General features: G+C 40.3%; 1 protein-coding gene across 10 annotated transcripts in view; it reads right to left on the bottom strand.

The window, feature by feature from the left end:
• LMO7 (LIM domain 7) overlaps positions 1–22,877 on the bottom strand; it is a 183,605-nt gene that overhangs the window by 6,353 nt on the left and 154,375 nt on the right. For 5 of the 10 annotated variants that reach the window (XM_048852398.2, XM_048852436.2, XM_048852466.2 and 2 more), the window contains 11 exons: positions 21,142–21,303; positions 19,180–19,367; positions 17,621–17,681; positions 16,414–16,470; positions 14,360–14,385; positions 13,923–14,027; positions 10,001–10,093; positions 7,403–7,779; positions 5,085–5,150; positions 2,550–2,602; positions 111–330 (listed from right to left, as the gene is read on the bottom strand). In XM_048852398.2, coding sequence (XP_048708355.1) covers positions 111–330; positions 2,550–2,602; positions 5,085–5,150; positions 7,403–7,779; positions 10,001–10,093; positions 13,923–14,027; positions 14,360–14,385; positions 16,414–16,470; positions 17,621–17,681; positions 19,180–19,367; positions 21,142–21,303 — 1,408 coding nt within the window. Of the gene's footprint in view, positions 1–110; positions 331–2,549; positions 2,603–5,084; positions 5,151–7,402; positions 7,780–10,000; positions 10,094–13,922; positions 14,028–14,359; positions 14,386–16,216; positions 16,259–16,413; positions 16,471–17,620; positions 17,682–19,179; positions 19,368–21,141; positions 21,304–22,877 lie in introns of all 10 variants that reach the window. The other 5 variants (XM_048852425.2, XM_048852482.2, XM_048852490.2 and 2 more) reach the window with 3 other exon arrangements.

Below are 22,877 nucleotides of genomic sequence, written 5' to 3'. Positions count from 1 at the left end.
AAATCTTTACTGGCTTTACAATCTGTGCTGCAAAGCAACATTACAGCGCCCCAAATCTAAATATTATCTAGAGGCAAAGTTCAGTTTACAATTTTCTACAAGCTTCCTACCTCTTCATTGTATTCTTGTGAAGATTAACAGGGTCCTTATGCACACTAGAACTACGCTGCCTAATCCAGCTGTTGTCTGTATGTAGTGATGTTTTCTTTCTCATTTCCTGAAGGATATGTTGTCTCTCTATTTCTGCTGAAGACTGAGCAGGCTCTTTCTGAGACCCCTTCTGTGAATCACTGACATTCCAAGACTTTTCCAAATATTTGTTGTTTGTACCTAATTTGAAAAATACAAACATCTGTCAAGTTTTAGGGAGATAAAACACAAAAGCTAAAATTAAAAAGCAAATTGTAAAACTAGTGTTGTAAAACTACTGAAGCAAAGTATGCACCTTTGTGTTATTAATATTTGATGAAGTATAAATTTCACCATTTTAATATTGACTGCCATTACTAAAACAAATATTACCAGACAACATGCACATCAGAAGCATTAAAGATATCACCAGACAAAAAGGGAGATATCCAGTGTCAAGCTAGCAGTGAACTATCAAAAATCTAAGTTAAAGCACAGAAGTAAGCACCAGGTATTCTGTACTTCTAGGCTATAATGCCAGAATGGGGTATGAGTTATTTTGTGCTTCCTCCTCTGCCCCCCAATATAAATATCCCTAGCCTGCTTTTCACAGGTGTAGGGTTTTCATGTGACTAGTGACAAATCAAGCAATACATCATAATTTACAATGTGGCAATTTACAATAAAAAAATCAAATAGAGACAAGCAAAAGCTGCTTATCAACCATGGTGCAACATCACGCTACTTTTAAACAAATGGGTATTCCCTGCACTTTTAAGGTCAGATGAAAGTCAGAAAGATCCTTTGCTCTAAAAGCCTGAATTCCCCTCCCTCTTTGAAAGAGGCTCTTCTCCAGTAATGAAATGGAAGCCTGCCGGAATACACAACTGCATAACAAGTTCCTTCTCCCCTTTCAGAATTTATAATCCACACCCCCTCTAATTATAGGAATTATTCCCTGTTCAAAATGTCAAATTTATTGTGTTTTAGAGGAGACAGTCTTGCTTTATAAATGTATCTGCTTCAAAAACGCCCCTTGCTGGAAGCATTTTATCTACTACCTAGTTACTGGGATATCTAGGCCATTGAAGGAAAGGTCAAACTTTTGGTGTAAGGCATCCTTTGGTCCTTACTTGACATCTTAAAAAGGTAGAAAAAACAATGCCATTCTCCTCAAAATGAACAGAATTACTAGTGTTTTAAAAAAAAAAGGAAATTTGTTTTTATTCAGCTATTCTTTGTGCTAGGCCTACTTAAGTGAACAAAACAGTAAGTCACTTCAGTTGTAATAGTCCCTCTTCTAATACTGCTTTGACTACAGATTTACTATTGGATTTATTGGTACAGATTAACTTGTCAGATATTTCTGGAAGTCTAGTCATCTCATTAGTTTTGGTGATTGAGATGTGATTTGAGAAAGTGATCTTCTTGCCAATTTGAGATGCACTCCCACCTTGGTCTGGGTTAGCATGTTCCATCTGATAAACCATTTGTTTTCTTGTAGCCTCCAGCTCTCGTTTTTTTGCCTTTTGCAGAGTCTTCATACTTTGCTTTCGGTTTAACTCCTCTTGCAACAGCCATTGGGCAATACCACCTAATGGTTTTCCATATTCACCTACAGTCACGTTTGCATACACAAACCCATTTATCACTTGTACAAAATTTTTTTTGTAAAGTAGCTTGTTGTATCTTCCATCATATTGTCTTTAGTAAGTCACCCGCATTCCCTTACATACTATACTCGAAGCAGATTATAAAATATCTAGAATATAATTTCTAAAGAGAATGGTATGTAATCTTATATTTTAGCAGCTCCTTAAGAAAACTGAAGCCATTGTTATATCCCCAGGAAATCATCTCCAGCTGTTTTCTTCCCATATATACATTGTAAATGTTGCAAAACAATTTTGTTAAGAATAGTGCCCCAGTTTTTGTAGCATTGAGTTTTGTTATTCCCAATTCAAATGCACTAGCATATCGTACATCTATTATCCACATTAGCCCCATTGTTTCTATATTCAATCTACCACAGAAAATGTATTAAAATACAGCCTTACACATAACTGTTTAAAAGTATTAATGCACTATATAGATTATGATTACAGTCTGACTGTAATCCATACTACTTTAAAATAAATTTGAACTAAAGTATATCTTAGAAAAGCATCCATTCTGAATTTAAAGACACTGACTTTTGGATAATTTACCACACCTCTTAGATAATCTATTCCAGTGGTTAATTTTCCACACTACTAAAAATCTGATATAGCATATGTATACTTGAATTATGAGTGGCAATCAAAAACAATTATTTTTAACCTTCAAATAGCTAGTTGCTGTAACTACCCTTTGATTGTATTCATGTTTTCATGCAGTTAATAATCAACTTAAAAAGATCTAAGAGCAATTAAAGTCCTCACCATTTTGACTTCTGGGGTAATCATCCAGTTCTGAAGTCGATCTAGATTTATTTCTATAAATACAGAAAACTTGTATTACCATAGCTCTAGTCATGGTGCAGGACACTGTTGGGCTAGGCACTATACAAACACAGATCAAAAAGATGGTCTTGCCCGCAAAGAGCTGACAATTTAAGTATAAGACAAGATATAACAGATGGATAGACAGATAGACAGACAGAGAGTATAAAGAAATAATGAGGCAACACTAGTCAGCATTGACAGGCTGTGCTCTCAGCACACTAGCGGTATAATCTATTGTTATTTAGTACTAATCTTGCAGTAATTCCCAGAGACCTCATTTACAGAGTGGAGCATCATTCTCCTAGGTGTTCTACAAATATTTGTAAATATGGTCCCTGCCTCATTCCCCTAGATCATTAGACTGTAATATCAATGAAGATCAGAGACAGTGCAGCGTACCAGTCTAAGGAGGACCGTTTCAATTTTTTGGGTGCATACTTATATTTTTAAGTTTGTTACATGTGATGTATTTACCACTTCCTAGTTTGGAAGTGCTATTGCTGCTGAAAGAAAAGTATGGCCTTACATGCAACCTGAGGATGTTTCTTGGGAAAGCCTTGTGGTTCATTGATCCTATCGTGCAGAGGAAAGTGCCTACGGGTTTTAGCTGACAAAAGTCATCAGATGCACAAGAAAATGAATAGTAGGCAAAAGTGTTCTGGCTGCCCAATGTGAAAGTTAACATAGTACCTGGCTGCTCTATGCTTAGCTCTAGCTCATGAAAGTGAGGCTCTGACTATACATACAAATATGGTGTTTATTTAGAAAAGCAACAAAGAGCTCATTTCTTGGGCAGCAGCTTCAATATTTAAACTACAGAGGGCTGTTACAGCAGCATCACTGTATGCATTCACGACCCAGTGCAAAATGAGTCCGTCGTATTAAACCAATATGGCCTTTGGATGCAATATTCTTAATAATCGTATACAGCTTCCTGATCTCCATATTAACAGTTTGTGCTAACATAGTCTGACTGATCAGTTCTTGCACTGGTGAAGAGCTGGTGTTACAAATGCTCAACTGCTTATAGAAGCAGTTACAACAGGGAACAAGGAAGCTAGACCGGTGCTTATGCCTCTAGCACCTTTGGCCTCTCCCCATGCCTCCATAGCATAACCATTTGGCGCAAAAGCCCTCACCACTTTGAGGACAGAGCACTAAGAGGAAAGAATACCCATCAGTAGACCTTAGTGAAATATTTTGGACAAATAGTTTATTTGCCAAAAAATGCAGTTTTGGTCAATCCAAAACTATTTGTCAATTTGACAGGAATTTGCTAAATAGTTTCAGCCATTTTCCCCCCCAGGATTTAAACACCATTCACAAAGTGGAGAGGTGGGGAAGAAGAGGAGAAAAGGAGGAAGAAGAGCTAGTGGTAGTCCTCCCATACAACCATTAGCCCTGGGCTAGGGTACTCACCCAGGATGAGAGACACCCTCCCTCGCTCCTTTCTATTTAAAGTAGAGAAGGGATTTGAACTGAACCTCCACCCTCTCAGAAGAGAGCCATAACCATTTTTGATTCACCAAAAAAATCCAGAATTTTAAGTTCAACGAAACCTGAATTTCATTTTCAAGTTTTCAGAACTGCTAATGAACTAAAAAAATCATTTATGTGCCCAGTTCCATGCATCAGATGCACCATCTCAGGTCTTGGAGTTTCTTCTTGTGACATCACAAGTGCCATACTTATTTCCGTTGAAAGACTGGATTAATTGCTGAAAAAGATATACAGATGACTCTTACGAGCAACTGTGGGGTACTATCTATATTAATGTTGGATGGGAGAGTTATGGATAGAAGATATTTTACAGAGATGGGGAATTTAGAACTTTTAGGGTTATTCCAATAATTAAAAGGGGAAAGAAAATACAACTGTGCATTTAAATGAACCAATGCATTTGTAACTGTTGACAAAAAAGCTTTTATTAAAAGCAGAAAAGAGGATAGCAAAAAAACAGGCATGCGTTAAAACAAAACAGAAAATAGGCAAAGTTTAAAAAAAGGGAAAACTAAAAATTTGTGTACCAGCTTCCTGATAATTTTGTACCTTCATTTTATCCCCTCCTTTCCCTGCTTATCTTTTATTATGTTACACAGTTTTGTGTGTGGGAACCGTGCCCTAGGTTATATTACACATTATGACACAACCACTGTAATAGCTGAGATTGTTTTTCAGTCTCATCAGTCCACTGCCACCCACACATTCAACTCCTTACACTTCTTGGCTTGCTTTATAGAAAGATCTACTGACTGAAAGACATTCTATGCTACAAATGGAGTATGACTTAAAGAAATTAGGTGGCCAAAGCTCCTGTAGGTGAAAGCATAGCACAAGGACTGCAAAACAATATTGCTGGTAAGGACTCTAAACTGTACCACACCAAAATGGTTAAAATTTATTGTCAAATCTAAGGCTCTGTAATATAAAGGTGAAATTCTAACCTGCCTGGAGATTCAGTATCATACTAACCTGTCAGCAAGAAAGTGGCCAGATGGATCTTCAAAGTTTTTAGATACTTCATAATGGTCATAATGTCTATAAGCAAAAAATAAAATAGAATAAATATATGAAATAAGGTGAATTAAGTAAATATCAAACCCAAATTGGGAAGAGATGAAGAAATAAGGTACAAACAGATCCCTAAATGTACATAGCAAACAAATTCTAGGAGGCTCAGCTCTTGTTTCAGTTAGAAACAAAGTTGCATGACAGATACAGCTTTCAAAGATCTTTTATGAAGTCAGACCTACTGTCTGTAAATGACACTCATCAAACACTGATACCAAAGCTCTAACATTAGAGGAATATGTATATCTACAGCACGAATACAGCTTTTTGGGGGCAGGGGCCACATCTTCATACATAAAAAGAAAAGGAGTACTTGTGGCACCTTAGAGACTAACCAATTTATTTGAGCATGAGCTTTCGTGAGCTACAGCTCACTACATCTGATGAAGTGAGCTGTAGCTCACGAAAGCTCATGCTCAAATAAATTGGTTAGTCTCTAAGGTGCCACAAGTACTCCTTTTCTTTTTGCGAATACAGACTAACACGGCTGTTCCTCTGAAACCTATCTTCATACATGTTTGTATAGTGCCTAGCACAATGAAGCTACCATCCCAATTGTACCGGAAAGTATTAATATTGTTGTTAATACATTTAAAGTCCTACTTCAGCAAAGCAGTTTACACATGCTTAAGCACAACCCTATTCAGCAAATCCTTAAGAACACTCAAAAAATGTTTTTGTTTCTCTGATATTTTACTGAGAGTGGCACTTCTATGTTATTTGTAACACTAGTAGGTGAAACATTTTCAGAAAGGAATGTGTGTCCCTTCCTCCCACTCTCTTTACTCTTTAAAATAGACTGCTGAAAAAGGTAGTGGAAAGAGATTGTCTGAAATAAACAGATTTAGACTAGGTATTTCTAATATGCTGTGGTATCTAAGCTAATATAAATTATCTCATAAGATACTGTAGAATCTTTAATCCACAATTAATAGAAACATATTGCTGTGCTGGTCAAACCACTGCAAGATAACAGCAGTAAGTGTTTTGACTTAGGAATGCAGACATGCAGCTAGCAGGAAATAATTAACTCAGTATTTCATTATAAATCTCTACAGAAGTGTTGAACCACAGACTTGCAAATTCCCCATTAATGCTACATATTGTCCACAGAGCAGAGGTGGGCAAACTACTGCCCGCGGGACTGTCCTGCCTAGCCCTTGAGCTCCTGGCCGGGGAGGCTAGCCCCCTCCCCCGCAGCCATGCAGGCACCTCAGCTGGCTCTGGCCAGGCAGCCGAGCTGCAAGCTCCTGCTGCTCTGAGCTGCATGGTAAGGGGGTGGGCGGGGGTTGGATAGAGGGCAGGGGGTTCTGGTGGGGGGAACTTAGGGGACAGAGAGCAGTTGGATGGGGCAGAGGTTCTGGGGGGTGGGCGGTCAGGGACGGAGAGCAGGGGGGTTAGATAGGCATGGAAGTCCCAGGGGGCCTGTCAGGGGGCAGGGTGTGTGTGTGGATAGGGGTTGGGGCAGTCAGGGGGGTCAGATAGGGGGTGGGGTCCCAGAGGGACAGTTAGGGGCAGGGGGTCCTGGGAAGGGGTGGTCAGGGCACAAGGAGCAGGGGGGGTTGGAGGTTCTGAGGTGGGCAATCAGGGCGCAGGAAGTGCGAGGGGTGGACAGGGAGTGGGGGCCAGGCTGTTTGGGGGGGGCACAGCCTTCCCTACCTGGCCCTCCATATAGTTTCACACTCCGATGTGGCCCTCAGGCCAAAAAGTTTGCCCACCCCTGCAATAGAGATAGGTGATAACCTCAGAAGTTTTCATGGTAAATTTTCAAGTTTTTGGCCCAGCTCTTATCAGTCATGTTCACTTGCATAAACCCCTTTGAACAAAAACCTAGGAAAGCAAATAAATAAACTAATTTCATTAAAAGTCAAAACCACCAGCTTTAATTATGGGCCTGATTCTGTCAACCCTTACAAACCGTGAATAGCACTTTACTCTGACACTCAGTAGGATGATGAGCGAAATAAGGTATCACTCAATATAAGTAAGGATGACAGGCCCTTATGTTGGACTAAGGTACAAAATGTGTATTGGTATTGTAATGAGACATAGGTTTAGGTTGTCACAGAATGGACTCTGCTTAGTGACTTCATGTCTGTCTTTTCTCTTGATAGTCACAGAAACATATGTTTAATATGCACATACTTCAGGACATCTGCATTATCTTTGAAAATATACTTTTGAAAAGTAAATGCATCTCCCCAATTGTGAGTGCAGACCTTCGGTATTGGGGCATCTGTATTGGTATCTCCCTTTCTTTTTCCATGCGCCGCTTCTGCTCCTCGGCCTCTGCTCGCTGCTTCTGCTCCTCGGCATATTGTTGTTCCTTTTCTTTTTGCTCTCTTTCAAGCTCTAGTTCTTGGGCTTTCCTTTTTTGCTCCAAATGCAGGGCTTTTTCCTCTTGAAGTCTCCTTTCCTCCTGGAGTCTCCTCCTTTCCATTTCCTTCTCTTCCTCATTCTGCTGCGGTTCCCCCCACTCATGTCTTCTGCCTCCTTCAAGATCATCAGCGTCTTCTCCCACGTTTCTTCCCCAGCGAGAAATAGGTGGTGCATGTGCAGGTACCGATACTGTGTTGAAGGTTAGGACAGTCGGCTCCTGTAGGAGAGGAAAATAATGGTTTTAGAAACATGATAGCGCAGGCTACCTATTTAGGAAACATTTTGTTTTGTGACCAGGGACTTGAGGGGAAGGATCTCAGGGGACTCTCAGTGGCAACAAAGAGTGTGCTTCTTAGTTTATGCTTTAGGGACGCCTACACACACAGTCTTCTAAAGTGAGAAGTTCCATTCTGTTTGCTAGCCTTGATTACCCCGTTGCCTAGTCTTTCCAAAAGTGTCCGCAGCTTTTATTTTTTAAACCACCTTTATGCATGAAACACCCAACCTATACTTGTGCTTCAAGCCATTCCTTCTCCTCTTAAGTCCCTACACTATTTCCACAATAAGTGAGTCAGTGAATATTCACTCACTTTTTTCCTTATTTTACAGATTTTTAGAAACAACCTTAAGTGAACTACAGTGAGCACATATCTAAACTCAATATCCATGTTAACTGTACTGATGTAACCCTCATCCTTCAGCATCTAAAATTTAAGAACATAATGGGTCAGACCAAAGGTCCATCTAGCCCAGTATCCTGTCTTCAGACAGTGGCCAATTCCGGGCACTTCAGAGGGAATGAATAGAACGGCAGTCGAGTGATTCATCCCATCATCCACTCCCAGCTTCTAGAAGTCATTTCTGACACTGTATTTTTGTATGCACTCCTATGAGAAAGGTCTTTGAATAGTTTGTTTCCATGCAGGAAGCAAAATAACCCTTTGAAATGAAGGAATAATGTGTCAGCCCAGATCACACTCCCAGCACTTAACGGTTTAAAACAAAATGTCCTTGAGGGCTTCATAGTGAAAGACTTAACAGCTTAATTGAGGGACACCAGTCTTGCTGTTTAAGTTATATAAGCTTTAGATTTGTTTTGCTTTCCTGTTTACCACTGTATAAGCCTAAATACACTTGCAGGTACATCCGAAGGAGGAGGAAGTGCTTACTGAGCTGATACAGGAACAGAGAACATTGATGCCTCTAAAGCATCTGGAAACCCAGAATATAGCCTGTCCAGCTGTAGAACAGACTACAGCTGTAGAAGGAAGCAACTAAAGAAACTAGATACACTCTTGACATTTTGAGATATATGGAAGACTTCCATCAGCAAGGCTGCAGTTGATTTCTTCTCTAAATTCTTCAGAGGTAGGATGGCTCAGCTTTAAGACCACAAAGGTACTTAAGCACATGTCTTAATTTGAGTATGGGATAGTCCTAGTGACTTCAGTGGGACTGTTCATAGGCTAGAAGTTAGGTACATGCTTGATTACTATGCTGAATCAGGGCTGAAGTTGGTCATTTTCACTCTGGTCACAATGATATTGTATAAGCTGGGAACTGGCTTATAAAACAAAACATTTCTTGTGTTCATACACCTTAGCTGCATGTTGTCCTGCTGTCTTGAATGAGTCTAAACCGGGGTGGGCAAACTTTTTGGCCCACGGGCCACATCTGGATATGGAAATTGTATGGCGGGTCATGAATGTTCACGAAATTGGGGGTTGGAGTGCGGGAGCAGGTGATGGCCCTGGCTGGGGGTGTGGGGTGGGGCTGAGAGGTTTGGGGGTACAGGAAGGTATTCCAGGCTGGGACTAAGTGGTTCAGAGGGCAGGAAAGGGATCAGGGCTGGGGTAGGGGGTCAGGGTGTAGGCTCTGGGAGATGCTTACCTCAAGCAGCTCCCAGAAGTAGCGGCATGTCCCCCTTCCGACTCCTACACGTAGGTACAGCAAGGAGGCTCTGTGCGTGCTGCCCCGTCCGCAGGCACCGCCCCTACAGCTTCCATTAGCCATGGTTCCTGGCCAACGGGAGCTGTGGGGGCCATGCTTGGGGTGGGGGCAGCTTGCAGAACCCCCTGGCTGCCCCTATGTGTAGGAGCCAGAGGGGGGACATGTTGCTGCTTCTCGGAGCCACGCGGAGCGGGGCAAGCCTCTGATCCCGCTCCCCGGTGGGAGCTTGAGTGCCAGATTAAAACGTCTGGAGGGCTGGATGCAGCCCTCGGGCTGTAGTTTGCCCATCCCTTATCTAAGCCCAACTGATCACAAAAGTAAACCACCAACTTTGTAGACAGTTATTTTTATTTTAGGAGTATTTATTCTCTGCATTGGGCAAATGAGAAAGCAAAAAAGTCATTTCCATATTTAAGTACCTACTTTTGCTAATGCTCAATAAAGGAATCGTGAGAAACTTGAAAGGTGAACACATACACATCGCCTACCTCATCTAAATATTTGGAACTCTCTCTTTCTGCTTCTTGCTGAGCCTGTAGCCATTCTTTCCGCAGTTTCTCCTGTTCACGTTTGTATTTCTCCTGGCAGGAAGAGTCACGGATTATATTAAAAGTAAATAAAAGCGACAGGAAAACACGACCTTCTTCATTTGTATTAAAATATTTGTTTTAAAACTAACCTTGTGCAAAGCAGTAAGTCAAGTAATAAAAAATCCTAATAGATTGCAGATGGCGAAATCCTGACCCTAATGAAGTCAAAGGGAGTTTTTCCGTTGACTTCAGGGGAGCCAGGATTTCACCCTAAGCCTCAGAAGACTCACCAACCTATAACATTTCCTATCTTATGATTTGTTTTTGGTTTAGTTATGAAGTTACCTCTACTAAGCTACAGTAATATCAATCTTAACTATTTAAAACAGGACTAAAAACCTTTTGCGTTGGTTACAAGTTAGTAATCAGGTTCCTTAGAGATGACCTCTAACTCAAGTCCGAAGCAGCAGTTGAGTTTAAATAAGAACCTGAACTTTTGGATACTTGTCTAAGCCAAAATCAAACTTAGTATATCTTTAGGATTTTCCCATCACTGGTTTTATATGTGATGAAATATCATACTGATGAAATATCAAGAGTCATTATTATTGGGCAGAGAATATAGGAGCTGGTGATTTTTGTCTTTTGCCATTCATGTCTGCAGAAGAACAGATCTGTAAAAGAATATCCTGAAAAGTATTAATTTTCATGATAGCGGAGATATTCCAGGCAAGTTTAGTGGCTTCTAGACTACCATTTATTTGGAAAAAAAAAATTGTCCCTGGGGTAGCAGAGAGAGAGAGAGAGATGGCATTGGAATTATGCGTTAGAGTGCTTCTGCAGAGCAAGAGGAGCAGAGAAGCAAAGTGAAAATGGTGTTGGCGTGCGCGTCTCTCGAAAAACAGAAATATGCCAGGTTTCATGTTCTTGAAGACCAGCCCTCAAAATTTTCCCTAAGCTATGACTGTCAATCATTAATTATATGTAGTGTTGTTGTAGCCATGTCAGTCTCATTATATGAGACACACAAGTTGGTGTTATTGGACCAACTTACCTCACCCATCTTGTGACTGATTATTTATTTATTATTATTATTAATATATCTCCAGAAGCTATTGGCATGGTACAAACACCGAGGGAGGCACAGATGAAGGGTAGGAAAAATATATATACAAGTAATATATATACACTATGTTTTGTTTTCATGTTGGGTTCATCATCACCCTGAATAGAATTCTGCAGGTTAAATTATACTCCGTGCAACCAATAATCTTTGGATGGTTAATGAATTTGCACGTGATACTGAGGATGTAATTTGAAGATAATGAGGTTGTACATGTTCATTGAAAGCAAAGGCCTCGATCCAGCAAAGCACTTAAACACACAACTTTACGCATAAGTAGTGCCATTCAGTTAATTTCACTTGGACTACTCACATGCTAAGTGCATTACTGAACTGAAGTCTATAATTTGCCCTGAAGAATCTCTCTTACTCATGATGCGTGGAGATGGAAACACTAGGGTTGCCAAGTTTCTAATCACACAAAACAGAACACCCTTGCCCTGCCCCCGCTCACTCCATCCCTTGTCCCTCCCCTCAACCCGCACTCACTTTCACCAGGCTGGGGCAGTGGGTTGGGGTGCGGGAGGGGGGTGAGGGGTTCAGAGTACGGGAGGGAGCCCTGGACTGGGGAAGGGGGTGTGGGGCTGGGCATGAAGGCTGGGACAGCAGGTTGGGGTGTGAAGAGGGGGTGATGGGTGCAGGCTCTGGGAGGGAGTTTGGCTGCAGAAGGGGGCTCAGGGATGGGGCAGGGGATGATGGGTGCAGGCTCTGGGAGGGAGCTCAGGGATGGGGCAGGGGGTGATGGGTGCAGGCTCTGGGAGGGAGCTCAGAGATGGGGCAGGGGGTGATGGGTGCAGGCTCTAGGAGGGAGTTTGGGTGTGGGAGGGGGCTCAGGGATGGGGCAGCAGGTTGGGGTGCAGGCTCTGGGAGGGAGTTTGGGTGAAGGAGGGAGTTCCAACTTGAGGCAGGGGGTTGGGGTGTAAGAGGGGGTTCAGGCTCTGGCGAGGTGGCGCTTGCCTCAGGCAGCTCCCAGTCATTGGCACAGTGGGGCTAAGGAGGGTTCCCTGCCTGCCCTGGCTTCGAATGGCTTCTGGAAGCAGCTGGCATGCCACAGTTCCTGGCCAATGGGAGCTGCAGAGATGGTGCTTGAGATGGGGGCAGCATGTAGAGCCCCCATCGCCGTCCCTGCGCCTAGGAGCCAGATGTGCCGGCCACTTCTGGGAGCCATGAGGAGCGACGGTAAGCAGAGAGCCTGCCTTAGCAACACTGTGCCGCCGACTGGACTTTTAAGAGCCCAGTCTGCTGTGCCAGGGTCCCTTTTCAACTGGGTGTTCTGGTCAAAATCCGGACACCTGGCAACTATAGGAAACATCCCAGCTTAATGCCAAAACTCAGGCTGGATTTGCAGGACTAGCAATTAGAAAAAGTATATATTTTGCTCATTCACTGAGCTACCGACAAATGAAAATCAGTAAGAATGAACATGGAGTCTCACAACGCCATTTTTAGAAAGCCTCTTTCAATGGGGAAGGAAATCAAACTGTACATTAAGACTACTCTAACAACAGCTTTTTGTGGCCATAAATATTTAACACTCTCTAAAGCTGACCATAAAGAACATGAAGTCTATTTTCTCCTTTTTTAAAAGGGATGTTAGAAGTGCCAAGTCACTCTATTCTCTGAGCCTCTATGCCACTGTGGTGAGTGACTGGTCCACTGCCATCCCAAAATATTGGGCTGTACAACACTAAGTTAGCACAGATGCATAATTCCCAGTAAAAAGCCTTGTTGGAAAAATTAGTACAATAGTAGCTGCCTTTTTTATTTTATTACTAGTATACTAGTCCACATAAAATATTACATTCCATTGCTTAATTTTCTATTGTGACTGAATCAAAAATACTGGAAGTGAAGGGGGTCACCTATTATAGAAAACTAAAATTTTAATCAAAGTTAATGAAGACTAAAAATTATCCTGTATAGTCCATACATAGCATTTAAAATTATTTTTAGTTTGGTAAACTACAAATATGTGTGAACTGTTCTTAAAATGAGCCTTCTCAAAAAATATTAATTAAAACTTAAAAGATTAATTTTAAACAAATCATTCTGAAATCAATTAGCTGGGTTATAAACCTGTAAGTAGAGCTGGTTGAAAAACCATTTTTTCTAGTGAAAATTATGAACAATTTTTTTCATTCAAACTTGTTGATTTGAATTTTTTGCAGGGAAATTTCAAAACAAAACAATGTATATCACATCAACATTTTGTTTCAATTCACCTTTCGGAACAGAACATTTTGATTTTCAGTTTAGTGATTTTTGGTGCATTTCCCCCTCACTTCCCTCACCCTCCTCCCCCACTGGGGTTTGTTTGGTTTTTTTTTTGCCATTGTCTGCAATAAAACCCTAATTATTTTAATTTTTCCCCCATCCCTTCTTTTTCCACTCTAACTTTTCAAACTACCTCCAACTTTTGAAAAGTTACAGACAAAAGAATTTTTTTTTTGCTATTGTGCAACTTTTCCAGAATTGGGTAAGTTCAGAAAAGTAGGCCATCCAAAGTCTAATATTAATAATTGTTAATACTTCTGCAGCTTTTATTCATAGATCTCACAGCACTTTACAAACTTGAATGAATAGAATCATTGTACAAATGGGAGAAGTGAGGTGCACAGAAGTGAAATCACTTATCCAATGTTATACAGCATCTCAGAGGCAGAGTTGGGAACAGGGCCTAAGTCTACTGAATGGCAGTCCCATACCCTTCCCTCAGTCAAAGGAATCCCTATATAGAAGTAAATAGTTAAACTGTACCTGAAGTAAACGTTCCTGTTCTTTCTGCCATTTTTCCTGTCGTTTTCTCTCTTCTTCTTGGTCCCAAGTCCAACGACTTGGAGCATTAATAGATGGAACTGGGAGCTAAATCATCACAAAAAGAGGATGATTAATCCACTGTCATTTTAAAAACACACATTTTTTAAAAGCTAGACACAAAAACATTTATAAACATTAGCTACAACCTTAGAGCAATAAGAACCTACACACTTACAACAGTTAAATTGTAACCATTATTGCGAGCTTTAAAAAAGGTTTAATCAGCAATCTGGATAGGTGTCTGATCAAAATCAGAGCATGCAATGTAAGAACAATAGAAAACAAAAAGGTAGGGTTCCCTGAAACGAACAAAGCCAGACAAGCTAATAACCTCTTTCATAAAATTCATGTATAAGCAGTTTGTAAGCAGTACTCACATCAGACACTGCAGGCTCTGAGCCTCCTGTAGGATTTAGGGTAGGGAGGAGAAATAGAAAAAATGAAAAAAATATTACAATTATGTGTTATGAGGTTTGTTTAAATGTGGAAAGTTTCACTGGTATGAATTCCAGGATATAATTTGTTTAAACTGTAAGCCATACTTGTTTCATTTGACCCTATTCCCTTTATTTAGGTCAAGGAATATTTAGGGATCTTCAAACGAATACATATCTATCCAGGAAGTTTCTGAAAAGAGAATAACCCTATAACACCTTCAAAATCTTTCAGATGCTATCTATAATTACTCGGTCTTGAATTAGCAGTACATCCCCAGCCTTGTAACATGAAGGACTAATTACAGTTTTCCCATAGCTACTCTGAAAAAATAATTCAATGCTGTTTCATAATCAAATAAGCTACTCTCTTAATCTAAACAATTTTGTTAGGATTCAGTTATACTGCTTATATATTCAGGATTCTAGAGACTCACATTTTACATGTATTAATACCAATATACCTTCCAAAAGCAACTAATCTTCCACTACTAACCAACATAAATACTTCCTACTCTACTCCCAGAGAGAGAGTATCTTCGACTTTTCCACACTGTATAGTGTGTGTCAAACCTGATATTTGAAGGTTGTCACTCTAGCTCTGAGCTTATGCCAGGGTGATAAAAAAAATGCATGAACTGCATTGATAAACTAAACACTGAGGAAAAACTGTGGGAAATACACTTGGTTGTTGTTTTTTTAAAACAAATTCTTGTCCATTTAATTTTGTTGTCCTAAATAATCAATAGTTTAGATCATGTTACTCACCCGCAAAATTTAATTAGTGGAAAAAAGTAACAGGGAAGCAACATATTGGAACCTATTATTTTCCTACAGTATAACAAAGCATGGTGGAGAAAGTGGAGCAAATTTGGTGTACAAAAATGTCTACCTACTCAGAGGCCTTATGTCAAATTGATATAAAAATGAACATACATTAATTATATATCTTCAAAAACAGGAATTTATTATTAGTGACAAAATTAAAGCTCCTTAAGTGAAGCTATTAACATACCACATATTTTAACTATTAATACAATATTTATGTGGATAGTAGTAGTATGCTTTACTATATGAAAAGATTTTTTTTTGTAAGTAAGGGGAAAAGGACTGCAAATAAAATACTGCTATTAAAGCAGAAATTTAGAAATGAACAGTATGAAGTGTGCAGTGGCATTTCAAATGTCACTTGACAAAGACAACCACCCAGTGAATTCCTAGCTCTCCTGGAGTCAATGGCAAAATGCCATTGATTTCCATGGCTCCAGAATTTCATCCTCAAGGTCTACAGCAAAATACTGAAACATACAAAAGAGCTTTGAAGACAGTGTTAGATATTCTACATTAGTGAAAATATGAGATGTGACATGCAGAACACACCAGAAAAGCAAGCCTACAAAACTGTAATGAGAGCTTTATTCTGCACACCTTAAAGCAAAATAATAATAATAATAATAAAAAAAATACAATGAGTTCTGCAAAATTTGTATTGCATTTTCTTTGGACTTGGTCATTGTTACCTACTTTATAAATGATAAGTTATCCATTTTATTGTATTCTATCAATTTGGACATAGATGTAAAGCAGCAGCTTTGAATAAACTGAATTTACTGTTAAATATTTTAAATGCTCTTTAGCCTCTGCATTAAAGCTGTGCTGGACTGGTCAGTTTTAAGCTGTTTTGTAGGGAGTTGCAAACCTGAAACAAATCTGTTACAAGTGGAAAAATGTTTTGAACAGCATGTCAGAGGTTTAAAAGGTTTTTATATATGTACAAAAAAACATACAAAGACCCATTACCACAAAGGTAAACCCATGAATTGTAACAACAACCTGATGACCCTGGGGAAAGAATGGAAAAGGATTATGTTGCTTTGTCATGGTTGCAACAAACAAAACTGAAGAGGCTTAGTACCCAGCACCAGAGACTTATTAGGTAGAATGTACAGTGGGAACAATTTCATGAAAGTACATGAAATGTTAGATTTTTGTTTTACCTTGTTCAAAAAATTGTGACCGTCTTTTTAAGTTTTTCAAAGAAATAGGTTCAGATTCTATTTGAAAAATACAAAGAATACAAAGAAGTCAATACGGTGCTGTCTAATTACATATTTTTAATGACTGTCACCACTGAACAACAAATGACATTCATCAAACCTTTCCAATCTACAGTAACATCACTTAGAAAAACTGACAGAGAAAAGCTAACCTTTTGTTATAAGAAATGCAGATTTTTTTAGTAGGTTACACCACATAGAGATTAGTACTTCATTTTAGTACAATTGCTATCCATCTACTATAACAGCATGGTTGACTCACTTTCTGTGGGCCTGGAGATCTGGCAGCACCATTTTTCCTACCTAAGATCCCACCCAGATTTTAAAAGTCTCTTTGATAGATTTTATAAATTTAGATTCCTTGGCATCTCTTCTCCTCTACTACTCTCAATTTAACGGTGAGTCTAATACAATGGCACCTTTGCCTATGTATATATTCTCCTGTTCACAAGGCTCACCTATAATCCACCATGCACATTTACAATACTACACAATGTAATTGCATAAGTGGTTCCCATTAGGGAATTAGAATTCTATTAGTAGGTTTAAGTGCCTACTTTCCCTCCCCTTCTTCCCGTCCCCCCCAGGCTACCTTTGTTAACAGAGTCACTAACAATTATGGCACAGAGCCAACGATATGCAGTCCACATACACCCCCCCCGCCCCGAAAAAGTAATCACACTTGAGCTCTAGCAAAACAGAGATTTGGATGCTCTTCATCCCATGTCTCCAGGAAGGAGGTTGGAAGGGAGAGAAACCACATTTTCAAATTCTTAAAGGCAGAAGAAAGACTGATCACCGTAAGGCATCTTTATGTTATAACCACCATTGCAGAATGGAAAGGTGGAGTTAAGTTTCTGTGTCTTCTTGTTTCTCCTCTTTCATCCCTATCACACAGTCAGTCCACAACCAGTCATGCTGAGATCTAGGAACTTGTTATCAGTACTCTGTTTGCAGTTCTTAAACCATTCAATGCTCCCTGGACTAGAACTCCATGCCTCTCAGATGCAATTGGACTTACGTACTACACTTATAGCTTTCATTTTCTCAGAGGCCCAATATTTATTTCACTGTACTAGTAATATTTACAGGTATAATCTGTGTTCTCCTCTCTCTCAATTAGCAGCTGAAAATATTGGCAGTTTACCTTTTTGCTCATGAGAGCTCATATCTGCTTGCATTCCATTTATCACTTTTGCTCCAGCATCCTACAAATAGAAAACAATTTTAGTATAATTTCATATGAATCAAGTTTAACATTTCCTTCCTCCCATAGGAATTCCACACAGCAAAGGGTGTCAGGTTGTTATAAATTCCTCAAGTTAAACAAATTGTTTAAATCTTCTTGCATATATTTTATATAATAAAAAGACCGTAGGCATTTGCTAGGATTAATGACCAGTTGCAAGATGATGGCCCAAAAGGAAACCATTAATTCACCAAAAAAATGTCATGGGCCAAGATGGATACCCCAGTGTTTTGTTTATAAATAAAAGCACACAATTTCTGTTTCTTGGAATGGCAGTATTCATTTAAACTCTCACTGGAAATCCCTTCTACTGAGCATTTCTAAAGAATTCAGGCTCTATAAGGGTTATTATAATCAAAAACATGTTCTGATTAATCTTAAAACAGCCTTTAAATTGCTTTGTATTGATTACAAACTCATCTGGGCATACAGCAGTCACCCAAAATGTGTTATTGGCTTTAAACATCATCATCTCAGTATTAGTAGTATCCCATGTGTTTCCTATAGTATATGGAAGTAAACTGAACACAGCAAATCCTGCAGTAACTTTATCAAAGGCAAAATTGGCAAATTTTTAAAGGTGACCACTGCATGTACATATCTTAACAATAATTCAAGTACACAAACAATATAATGACAAAACCAAACTACTCCTGACTCCTTGTCTAATGACAAAAGCCACCATGTAAACATGTTCACACTTATTTTATTATGCAGCCAGGAAGACCAAACAGTATAATGTCATTCTGAATAAATTAGTAAATCTAAACTCTAGATCAAGGGGGGAAACAAACCCCTAGACTTAAAGAGGGCAAAGGGGAATCAGGGAACCCTCTGATTCTGTACTGGTCTCGTGTTGACATCTAGAGCAGCCTAGTGGCTGCTCTAACTTATATCAGTGGAGGACTGAAAAAACGGAGATCCAATCTGCCAAGTGCCCAGCCCACTCCTATCCTGGGGTGAAAGTGCCATCTAGCACAAGAGCTGCCACCGCTAGGTTTAGATAAATGGAGAGTTCCTCCCCACAAGTGGAATCCACTGGCTATTTATGGCCAGAATATGGCTCCTTTGTGCCGTCATTCTGGAGAATGTGCCCCTATGTCTGAAACTACATCAGTGCTCAAATAATTTTTATTATACCATGAAGTGTTTGTGTATTTATGAGGAAATCAGTTACCTAAAAATGTAATTGCTACCAGAACAAAAATATTGCTATCGTATCATTCTGTGACTCCATATAATATTACACAAATTTTGTACAGAAATAAGTTAGACACACAGGAATTAAAATATTTAACTGAGATTCTAGTATTCTAATTAGAAAGCAAAATGAAAACTGCTTTCCTGGAATTCCTACAATTACTTTCTTATTCCTCTGTGAGGCCTTAAAGCTTTTCCTTCATTTCTCCTCCCAAACACCCAAACACCCTTCACCCCCTGAAAAAAAAAAATCTTACAGAATTTTGAAGGCTGTAGAAGAAATCTCTTTTGGCTGATATGTTTGAAGAGTTGGTAGAATTGTGATCTCCAGAAGTTGCTTCAATCCATTTATTTTCAGGTGTACCTACAATGTTGGTAGCCATACTGGTGAGATTGAGGATTTTATGCCTTACATATGGCAGGGAAGGCTGGTCTTTGCCCCAATCTGATTGGCACATGGAGATCAAGAAATGAATGTGGACAGAAAAGTCAAAGTATAAAGAACAAAAGTTAGTGAAAACACATTCTCATTTTAAAAAAAGACAAGAAGAGAGAGAAAGATGAAGTAGGTAGAATTCCTAAAGACAGGAAATGGTTAGGGCTTTTATAAATAGACCAGCTTCCCATAACAAGCAAGAGTTAGTCAAAAGACAGGCTTGAGAAATACCAGCAAGTTTACTAAGATTCATTACATAAATATGAAGTTCTGTAGTTCAACATTACAAATATAGATATTAATATTCATTGAAGTTATTTTTCCACAACATCATTGGTAAGGATAAAAGTTATCTCACCTATAATCAAGCCTTAGGGGGAGTGAGCAGTAAACTGTGTTTTAACTGACAGACACACTGCTCCTGGAATATTATCTACACATTTTACAGGAGTACAATCCACCAAATTCGCCCCTGCAAATGTATGGATGGATGGTATAATCCACACTACAATTGATTAGACCACACAGGTAAAGAATTTTAAGTGGCAGACAGCACCCTTAACTGTATAGTAACTAGGAAGAGAAACTGTCCTCACCTTAACTAAACCAAAGCAGCAAAATGGGTAAGGAGATGGCTACCCCTGGCCTAACCTCTACATTAACCTCAATCAGGAATTCAGCCCAGGAAATGGACTCCCACATCATCTTCCCCACATGCAGGACATGAGTGTATAAATGAGAAGTGCCTCAATTTACAAGATGACTTAAAACCACTCAAAACCCCAAAATCAATCAAGGTCTCTGCGAGAAGCCTCCTGGGTTTATCCCAAGAGCTGACTTCATTACCTTCTAGCCTACCCTGCACTGGACACGAGACAAGTTGTGACAGACCACTTTGTTTGTTTTTAAACTAATAACTTTTTCTACCTACCCCAATGCATGAACTTCCATGCTCTAATGGTGAATGCCGAACATTCATTGCACATCAGCCATATGTGGGCAGAAGGAAAATCCTTTCCTGATCCAAAAAAGGGCCAGCACCAGGGCATATCTGGATTCCTGGCAAGGCAACTTCACAACCCAGAAAGAATGTAAGGGTATGTCCATGCTGCAGGGCCAGTATGGTGCTACCATGAGTAGGAAGGAATTTTTAATGCCAAATGGATGGGCTGAATGACCTAATCAGCTCTTACAGCCCTCCCCTGAATGGGCCAATCATAACCCAGAGGGGCAATGGCAAGATCTGCACTCTCCCTCCCCACCAGCTGCGCATTTCACACACATCGTCCATCCTGAGGGGGACACAGTGTGCAATGTTATATCAGAAAAGGCGGGCATTGCTGCCTCTCTCAGATGCCAGCAAGGATCCTAGGAATGGACATCCCCTCCAGGTCTGACAGAACTACCTTCTACCCCTAAACTGAGGTGGCAAGAAGGGGGCATTTTCAATTCCTTTCTGTGGTGCCCTTATGGATCTAACAAAATAATCTAGGACGTACATGCAACTATGCATTCCCTCAAAAATTAGACCAACGCAGAACAGAGTGGTCACCAGTTTAAGGTTAGCAGACTTGCTAGTGAAGTTATTTGCGATACGAACTATATAAAAAAGAAACCCCAATTGTGTTATAATAAAACAGACATACTAACAAAGCACATAGGTTCAGAAAAGGTGTTATTGAAGCAAGGACTATAGGCCCCAACCCATCAGAGCAACTTCACTAAACACAAAGCTTATTCACCTTATACAACATGCTGTAGTTGGCCCAGTGAAACAACTCACCATTTTTTCCATATCGTCTGACATCCATGACCAAGTTTCCAGTTTCTAGTGCATTGGCCATGGCTTCCTCCCACTGATTATGGTCCATTTGTGAAACTCTTGTGCCATTAACAGCAATGATTTCATCATCTACTTGCAGCTGGCCAAGGTCTGCAGTGCTACCTAACAGATCAGACAAAAAATTCCTCATGTTTGGGTATACTTAAACACTTCTACTACAGTCAGGATGTGAAAAGTGGCTATTCAGTTTGTTTCCTGAAAAAAAAGGCTTATCGTTCTCGGCAAATGGGAGCTGCGGGAAGCGGTGGCTGGGCCCACACCGCTTCCCGCAGCTCCCATTGGCTGGGAACAGCGAACCACTCCATGTCTAGTTGGCAGCTGGTATCGAGCGGAGTGCTCCAAGGGTCAGTCCACGGGCCGGTTTTGTTCAATATCTTCATTAATGATCTGGAGGATGGTGTGGATTGCACCCTCAGCAAGTTTGCAGAGGACACTAAACTGGGAGGAGTGGTAGAGACACTGGAGGGTAGGGATAGGATACAGAGGGACCTAGACAAATTAGAGGATTGGGCCAAAAGAAATCTGATGAGGTTCAACAAGGACAAGTGCAGAGTCCTGCAGTTAGGACAGAAGAATCCCATGCACTTCTGCAGACCAGGGACCCAGTGGCTAGGCAGCAGTTCTACAGAAGAGGACCTAGGGGTTATAGTGGACGAGAAGCTGGATATGAGTCAACAGTGTGCCCTTGTTGCCAAGAAGGCTAACAGCATTTTGGGCTGTATAAGCAGGAGCATTGCCAGCAGATCAAGGGAAGTGATCATTCCCCTCTGATCGGCATTCGGGAGGCCTCATCTGGAGTATGGTAGTTTTGGGCCCCACACTACAAGAATGTGGAAAAATTGGAAAGAGTCCAGCGGAGGGCAACAAAAATGATTAGGGGTCTGGAGCACATGACTTATGAGAAGCAGCTGAGGGAAATGGGATTATTTAGTCTGCAGAAGAGAAGAATGAGGGGGGATTTGATAGCTGCTTTCAACTACCTATTGAAAACAGCTATCAAATGATGGAGCTTGGCTATTCTCAGTGGTGGCAGATGACAGAACAAGGAGTAATGGTCTCGAGTTACAGTGGGGGAGGTTTAGGTTGGATATTAGGAAAAACTTTTTCACTAGGAGGGTGGTGAAGCACTGGAATGGGTAACCTAGAGAAGTGGTGGAATCTCCTTTCTTAGAGATTTTTAAGGTCAGGCTTGACGAAGCCCTGGCTGGTTTAGTTGGGGATTGGTCCTGCTTTGAGCAGGGGTTGGACTAGAGGACCTCCTGAGGTCCCTTCCAACCCTGATATTCTTTGATTCTATGAAAGACAATGGGAGAAAGCTGTCAGTTTCAAAGATCCTGGATTTTGTCTCCAACCTTGTTTTTCCAGGCAGGGAACTAGACATCAAAAGACTTGACTGAGCTAAAATATGTCTTCAAAGTGAGTGGTGTACTGCTGCTCAACTGGAGTAGCAAAAGAGGGCATGGAATTGCATGTGGGAAAAAGCTAGAATTTCAAATAAGCCTCCAGGAAAAAAGTTGAAGAATTCAAGGTCACACAAATCCTCCCATACCACCACCAGAAGGTAACATATCCAGGACCAGACCAACCAACCAAATTTGAAGCAATGGCACTTGCTGGGGTCTCCAGATTACATCTGTAGACATATATCAGATGACCACTTGTGTGTTCTGAGCATT

The sequence above is a fragment of the Caretta caretta genome, chromosome 1 (genome assembly GCF_965140235.1).
Source record: "Caretta caretta isolate rCarCar2 chromosome 1, rCarCar1.hap1, whole genome shotgun sequence".
In the NCBI taxonomy this organism is placed as follows: Eukaryota; Metazoa; Chordata; order Testudines; family Cheloniidae; genus Caretta; species Caretta caretta.
Note: the sequence above shows the minus strand (reverse complement) of the source record. Positions and strands in the feature narration are given on the sequence as shown.